The 8,344-nt window shown below is 45.3% G+C and overlaps 1 protein-coding gene across 1 annotated transcript; it reads left to right on the top strand.

Moving 5' to 3' along the window:
• Positions 1 to 867: 867 nt before the first annotated feature.
• On the top strand, positions 868 to 6,000 carry ndufaf5 (NADH:ubiquinone oxidoreductase complex assembly factor 5). Its single transcript, XM_020111718.2, has 11 exons — positions 868 to 1,135; positions 2,714 to 2,754; positions 2,951 to 3,014; positions 3,291 to 3,338; positions 4,277 to 4,380; positions 4,464 to 4,503; positions 4,580 to 4,777; positions 5,210 to 5,270; positions 5,353 to 5,436; positions 5,620 to 5,702; positions 5,813 to 6,000. Exons 1-11 carry the CDS (start codon positions 935 to 937, stop codon positions 5,897 to 5,899), a joined length of 1,011 nt encoding a protein of 336 aa, XP_019967277.2. The 5' UTR covers positions 868 to 934; the 3' UTR covers positions 5,900 to 6,000.
• Positions 6,001 to 8,344: the final 2,344 nt, after the last annotated feature.

An 8,344-nucleotide genomic window follows, 5' to 3' on the forward strand; every position in this document is an offset into this window, starting at 1 on the left:
ACGTCATCAACTCTTCAGTCGATGATCAGAAGCAATAAAACATTTGTGTCCTCAGACTTCAACGAACGGTTCATTAATTAAGAATGTTTGATTCATCAAGTTTCAGAAACTGAGAAAACTTTAGTGAAGTTTGACTTTTAAAAAAAGAACCTCCCCATCAATCATCCATCAGAGTCATTTAAAGAATCAACAACTGCAGCTTCAACATTCATTATCACTGAAGACACGTCTCTGACAACTGACCAGTTTACAGTCGCGGCTGAAACACGACTGACTGGAGACTGTCTGTTAATGTTTGTGTGACAGTGAATCAATAATATTATGATAACAGACTTTATTCATCCACAGCAACAGTACAATATTAAATAGAATAGAAGAAAGAATATACATTATATAATAAATAAATGTTATATAATAAGTATATTATATTATATATTATATATATGGTATTATATAATAAATAAATGATGTTATATAATAAATATCATATTATATATGATATGATATATATATGATATTATATATTATATATATGGTATTATATAATAAATAAATTATGTTATATAATAAATATATTATATATTATATAATAAGTATATGATATTATATATTATATATATGGTATTATATAATAAATAAATGATGTTATATAATAAATATCATATTATATATTATATAATAAGTATATGATATTATATATTATATATATGGTATTATATAATAAATATGGAAGTTGGATCAAATAAATGTCATTGCACAGATCCAGCTCCATGTTTTCCACCGAGCGGATCAGATCCAGCTCCATGTTTTCCACCGAGCGGATCAGATCCAGCTCCGTGTTTTCACCGAGCGGATCAGATCCAGCTCCGTGTTTTAGCAGCTGCCGGTGCAGAGGTCACAAGATGGCGGACAGACACACAGAGGAGAAACAACCATGAGCTCCAGGCGGCTCCTCCGGCTCCTCCGGCAGCTCACAGCCGCCTCCGCTGCTCCCTCCCCGGGCAGCGGCAGCAGACTGATGTCGGTGTCCGGCCGAGGCTCCATGAACGTGTTCGACCGAGAGATGAAGAGGAGGCAGAGGAGGTGGGCGGGGTCTCTGCAGGACACTCACCTGTTCCATTACCTGAGGGACGAGGTAAGAAGCTGCAGTTACACCCACACACACACTGGGGGGCGCTGCTCTGAGCTGCAGTCACACCCACACACGCTGTAAATAAACATGGACGACATGTCAGAGCATCGCTATCTCCCCCTGGTGTCTGGCTGCAGTATAGATCATAAATCCTCCTCCATGTTAGCAGGTGGGACATAGGTAGGTAGACAGATGAACTGTATTGATCCCAGGTGTCAGCAGCAGGTTCACAGAGAGGAAGACACAGAGAGACGAGGTGCAGCGTTGCAGTATTTGACGTCTTATTGCTGTGGGCAGGAAAGACTTCCTGTATCTGTCCTTGTGGAGCTGAACCAGTCTGTTGGAGAAGGTTCTCTGTCTGTCCACCAGGTGGTGGAGAGGGTGGTCCTGATTGTCCATGATGGATAAGAGATTATTCAGTGTCCTCCTCTCCACCAACACTTCCAAAGAGTCTGGTTTGCAGCCAGTGACGGAGCCAGCCTTCTGAATCAGCTGGTTCAGTCTGTTGGTGTCACCGGCTCCGAGGCTGCTCCTCCAGCAGACCACAGCAAAGTACAGAACAGAGACATCGATGTTTTCCACTTCAGTCCGTTGTGGATGTGGACGCCCAGGTTCTTGTGCTCCTCCACTGTCACAACATCCTCTCCCAGAATACACAGTGGCTGTGAAACCTCCTCTTCCTCCTGAAGATGACCACCACCTCCCTGGTCTTGGCCACATTCAGAAGCAGATGATTTTTACCGGCCCACTCTACAAAACCATCCACCAGCGCTCTGTACCCTCCCTCCCCTCACTTATACACCCACCAGAGTCATCGGAGAACTTCTGTGGCTGACTCTGAGTTGTACTGAAGGTCGGAGGTGTACAGTGTGAGGAGGAAGGACCGTCCCCTGCGGAGCTCCTGCAGGACTCACCACCACATCAGACCGAACACTGTCCAGTGGGACAAACTGAACATGAACCAAACTAAACAAATCAAAGTAGACGTTAGATAAATGTTTCTGTCGCTTCAGCTCGCTTCTCTCTCTGATGTTGGCTCAAGTGTTTCTCATCACTTTGGTTTAATCAGTTATTGATGATATAAAAACAGGCTCCTGATTGACAGCTGAGACTGACTCAGGATTGATCGAGAGCTTGTGTGGGCGGGACCTTGATACCGTCGCTCGACCCCACGATCACTGCAGCTCAGACTCTGACTGCAAATGATGTACTCACCACAAGATGGCAGTGTTCGTATCAGAGATATTTTGGCTTCATTTCTGTCGGAAGCTTTCTTCTTCTTTGTTTGGTTTATTGGCGGGTAGCAACTAACGTCAGGTGCATTACGCCACCTACTGTTTTCTTCTTGATGGGGACGTGTCGGCTTTGTGGGTTAAGACGTTAACGAATATCTGCAGCAATGAGACGTTTAATAAATGTGGAAGCGAACTGTCCGAGACGTCTACTTCCACTTTAGTGTCGTCATGCAGCTGACGCTCTATTTGTCGGGGGAAGGTGAGCAGACGTTTCAGGTGCATGTTTTAAGTCACTGCTCTCAGAGATCCTCTCACCGACTCAGCTTGTTCTTCTGGTTGTTTGCAGGTCGGAGGTCGAGTGGCCGATCGAGTCTACGACATCGCGAGGTGGGTTCATGACAGATTCAGGTTTTTATACAGAGAGCAGCTCAGAGTCACACACTGATCATCAGCTCCGCAGATTCTACGACTTTATCAGAGTCAGTTCTGGCTCCAGATCAGGTGCTCGCTCTGAACTGGTCCTGGAACTGTCAATAAAACACAGTTTGAATAAAGTTTGACTTATGTCTTCCTGTCCTCTCAGGACGTTTCCTCTGGCGTTGGACATCGGTGGTGGAAAGAGTCACATTGCAGAGCATTTAAGCAAGGTGTGTGTGTGTGTGTGTGTGTGTGTGTGTGTGTGTGTGTGTGTGTGTGTGTGTGTGTGTGTGTGTGTGTGTGTGTGTGTGTGTGTGTTTTGTTTCTGTATCATCGTGAGGACATGGTTCAGACTTGGTTTAAAACCAAGGGACTCCATTATGTCACTGAGTGTCCTCACAACTACAGAGAGACGTGCATGTGTGTGTGAACATACTTATTGGTGTTAATTGTTCTCTAAACCTCAAACAGCGCCCCCTATCTGTGTTTGTCTGCTGTTGTTTCAGGACGTCGTGGAGCGTCTTATCCTGACGGACGTCTCTGAGAAGACTCTGGTGAGTGAGAAGTTCTGAGACTGTGGCTCGGCCCCATGTCGCCCCGCCCCTTGGTTTCCAGGATTGTCTTCTAGTGGTTGAAATCTTGTCCTACGAAGTGGGACAGCGCTTCAAGAAGCCGTTACATCATCGTATGTAAACAGACGAGAGACGTCATTGTAATAACGTTGTTGAGATCTTAAATAAACCAAAGCTGTTGTTTGCAGTTAGTAAAGTGACAAACCTTTAATATCCAAGTAACGTCTGTGCTGACGCAGGTGAATCTATGACATTTCAAATTTTAAAGCTCGGATGCTCGTCGTTATTTCAGGTGTGAATCAAAGCAGCGGCTGCTAGCATGCTCTGTATGAAGCCTGCAGGACGCTGTGTCATCAGCTGCTACACGCTGGCTCGACCAGGAGCATCGTGTGTCTTCAAAGGGGGGGGGGATATGAACTTATGTGAAAGTACAGGATTATCATGCAAATAAAGATCGCTAGCATGTTAGCACGATATTAAACTAACACTTCATCTGCGGGTCTCCCAGTTTGCTGGTGATGCCCAATGCATTCTGGGAGATCGTCATAGCCGGTTTGAAGTGTGTCTGAAAAATCTTTTTTCGAGGGCTGTACAGGCCAACACTTGGCCCCTCCCCTCGGGACACACTTCCCCGACACGAGAACGCAAAACAGAGGGGAGGGGCTAAAAACTGACGTGATAACGTGAAATAGAACATTTAAAAGGTCGGAGTCGTGAGACAAAGAGGACAAACTGAGGAAAACTTTAGCAGGTACATTTAAATCTTTTCATTCTGGAGATTTTAACTTTTTTCTTGATCATTTAAAAGTGAGATCTCTTCTCTTCTTCTCTGGCTCGTTTCTTTTTTATTTATAATGCCTCTAACATTCCGTCGTACGTTCGTGATGCTGAATAAATGATTTCCTGTTTCTAATCTGCAGAAGCAGAGGAGACGGACTGAGATCCCGACTCACTGCGTCCTGACTGATGAGGAGTTTCTGCCGTTTAAAGAAAACTCCTTCGACCTGGTGGTGAGCAGCTTGAGGTGATCAAACTCACAAGATGGCGTCCACACGTCAGAGCTCTCACTTCTGTTTACGTCTTTAATCTTTGTTCTGTGTTCCACAGTCTGCACTGGATCAACGACCTGCCGGGAGCTCTGAGACAGGTGAGACGGCCGCGCTTTGTATTTTATACGTCCTCTTCAGACGCATCGATCTGACCTCGGAGATCCGTCTCCTCAGATCCACCAGGTGCTGAAGCCGGACGGCGTTTTCATCGGCGCCATGGTTGGCGGAGAGACGCTGTACGAGCTGAGGTGTTCACTCCAGCTCGCCGAGACAGAAAGGGAGGGAGGGTTCTCCCCTCACGTCTCCCCCTACACCGCCGTCACCGACCTGGGGAACCTGCTGGGCCAGGCCGGCTTCAACATGCTCACTGTGGTGAGACACTGAGATTTAAACTGAGACACTGTCATCAAGTACAGACAGACAGAGAGAGACAGACAGGGAGAGAGGGAGACAGAGAGACAGACAGAGAGAGAGAGAGAGGGAGACAGACAGACAGAGAGAGAGAGAGAGACAGACAGAGAGAGAGGGAGACAGAGAGACAGACAGAGAGAGAGAGAGAGGGAGACAGAGAGACAGACAGAAAGAGAGAGAGAGGGAGACAGGGAGAGAGAGACAGCTCTACAATACAAACTATACAAAGTTAAAAGTTTTCATATTTTAAAGTGAACTTGCAGGATGATGCTCTGATGTTATTCGATGGTTTCACGTTGAAGACAAATCATTTATTTCTGTCCAGCTCAAAGTTGCAGTGAAATATTTAATATAATGAATGATGAAGTGTTTGTCTTCGTTTTGTTCTTTCAGGACATTGATGACGTTCAGGTTCATTATCCAGGAATCACTGAGGTCATGACGGATTTACAAGGTATCACAACATGGAGGAATCAAACGTTCATCAAACACGGGTTAGGGTTAACTGACCTCTGGTTTACTCCTGTGACGTTCAGGGATGGGAGAGAGCAACTGTGCCTGGAACAGGAAGTCGCTGCTGCACCGAGACTCCATTTTAGCAGCAGCTGCCGTTTATAAAGGTGAGTCTGTAACAGAGACACAAAGTATATAATATATATCTAATGTATATACATGTGTATACACATCATATATACTGTGTGAATCCTGATCCTGAACTCGTCTCAGTTCTGGACACAGAATCATGTTTGTGACCTGAATCGTCGGCCTGTTCCTTTGACCTCGTCTGTTGTGAAATGTTTCAGAGATGTATGGGAATGAGGACGGCTCTGTTCCTGCCACCTTTGAGATCCTCTACATGATTGGCTGGAAGCCTCATGAGTCACAGGTGAGACAGGACGGGTGAAGTCCAGATACTGAACCAGTTTAACACCGTTCACTCCCTGATCGATGGATTGAGTCTGTACTCGGTGTCAAATGTTGATTTTTCTTTCTCAGGCCAAACCGGTGAAGCGAGGATCAGCCACCGCATCCTTCGGGGATTTGTCAAAGATCAGACGGCCGAACCAGACGGATGAGTCGTAGAGGAGGAGCTCAGCTCATTACAGACTTTACTGAGTTAACCAGGTTCACAATAAACTGTTGGAGTAATGTCAGGAATAAAGCTGAGTCATGAAAACAGAGAACGCTGTTGTTATTGACAGGAAATTAACCAATGAGGAGCTGACGCCGTCGGTGACACACTCTGCTGTTGCTATGGTTTCACCTGGAGAAGGTCACTCTGACCTCACGAAACAAAAACATTATGACACTACTGTCACCGGGTGATGTGTTAGAATCCAAAAGGTCAAAGGTCAACTTCAGTGTGATGTCACAGCTGAGGCTCCTCCCTCCATTCCTGAGCTGACAGATCCCAGGATTCATTGCGTGCCAACGAGCAGCAGCTCAAATTAGCTAAAAATAATAATGGAATGGTAAGAGAAGCTAATAATGTAAACAGGAAGTGACCGCACCATCTCACGTCCGCTCGAACTTTGAAGAAGAACTATGACTCACGACCAAAGTTCCTCTCAGACTAAAAACAGACGTTGATGTCTTCCTGTCTTCTGTGGAACTCGTCCTCCGGCTGCAGACATGTTGTTCGTCCTCTGTCTTCTCTTCACTGGAGGAAACTGTCCAAACGTCCCTGGTAAGAAAAACAGTTCATCAGAATAATAATAACATTTATGGATGAATGGAGCTTTTACAGATTTGTTCTCTACCTACAATCAGGATTCACTGTCACTGGTCAGGGCCTCAGTGGTTTCACTTTATTGTCCAGTTTGTTGTTTAGATGCAGCTCCAGAAATAAAGAACGTGTCAAGAACATGTCAGGGACATGTAGAACATGTCAGGGACACGTCTGGAACATGTCAGGGACACGTCTGGAACATGTCAAGGACATGTAGAACATGTCAGCTGCTCAGTTGATGTGTGAAAAGGGTTTTCTTGTGTTGGTCACACTTGATATCGTGTGTTTACAGACGTTAGGAAAACGATGGTGCAGCTGAACTCTGTGGCGACGCTGCCTTGTCCACACGCAGCAGGAGACGTGTCGTGGACCCGCCTCATAAACGGAGATCACGTGATTCTTGTCACCATCACAAACGGACACGAGGACAGACGAGACAAGCGCTGTGGTTCCCTGGTCGATAAATCGTTGGTCATCTTCAACGTCCGGAGCTCTGACTCTGCTTGGTACTTCTGCAACAGAAGACCGACAGCGTATCTGGAGGTGACCACGGATCTGACCGTCACACCAGGACACGACAGACCGGGGTTTGTCCTCGAAACCGACCACAGCGGGACAGACTCAGAGGACAGACAGTCTGACCTGTGGAAAATACTCGTAGGTGTGGTCATTGGTGCAGCTCTGGTGCTTTTGGTCTTTACCTTGAGATTGTGTTTAGGAAGGCGAGCAGACAGAAACAGAGACACACCTGAAGCTGAGGTGATCTACGAGGACATCAGACCACCGGATGGTGACACTCCGTACAACTGGTCCAGTGTCACCGAGGCATCAAACTGGACCGTGTCCAGCACGGTGAACGAGCTGAAGGTTAAAGGTCGCTGCACTGACACTGAGTGTGTTTATTCATTTGTCCAGAATCCACCACAGACAGGAAACGACCAGGATCCACACACACATCTGGAAAACATCAGCGTTATTCACCTCTGATTGGACCGATGCAAAGTGTTGTTATTTCTGTCACTGACGAGGCTTTAAATTCTTTGACAAAGTTCAGACACTGAAACTGACCCGTGTTTTTATGTCCTCTGACATCAGTCCTGAACAACGAGTCTGAAGCTAAATGATAGAATTGATCGTACGAGTCCAGTGTTTACGGAAATTCAACCTTGTTTTAATTTCTATCCTGATATTGACGCTGTTTTCACGAACTTCTCTTTATCTCCATGAAATCTCCTTTTTTCAGTTCTTATTGTTTTAAGCTCCCTCATCTTCATTCTGTGTTTTGATCTAAAGCACCGTATGCTGTATCAATAAAGTTTATTCTAAAACGATTCTGTGAATAATTTTATGCTCAGATCATCTTTAACTGATGAAATCATCCGAAATGATTTCATGGTCCATGATGACAGGTTTTTATTGATCAGACACCAGAGGGAAGTTTAAGGACTACACAAAATACTCTGTTCCCAATAAATACAGACGAGCAGAATACTGGGTTTGTTGTCACAGAGTAAAATATTAATATGAAGGAAAGAACAGCGGAACCCAGTTTATACAGTTTATACTTCACAGTGCACAGAGATTAAGACGAGGTTATTCAGACTCACACTGTTCAGACGACATCACAAACAGAAGTCAGGTTCACGTGGATCCACTGAGCGATGAAAAGAACCATCAGAACCATCTTTGATCCAGGAGAGTTCTGGACGGACAAACAGACACGTCCAGGTGAAGATCAGGAACACAGCATCACTGAAAGTCCTCCATCAGTGTGAACGTGAACAAACTGTGGAACATCA

Source organism: Paralichthys olivaceus, chromosome 8 (assembly GCF_024713975.1).
Source record: "Paralichthys olivaceus isolate ysfri-2021 chromosome 8, ASM2471397v2, whole genome shotgun sequence".
Classification (NCBI taxonomy): domain Eukaryota; kingdom Metazoa; phylum Chordata; class Actinopteri; order Pleuronectiformes; family Paralichthyidae; genus Paralichthys; species Paralichthys olivaceus.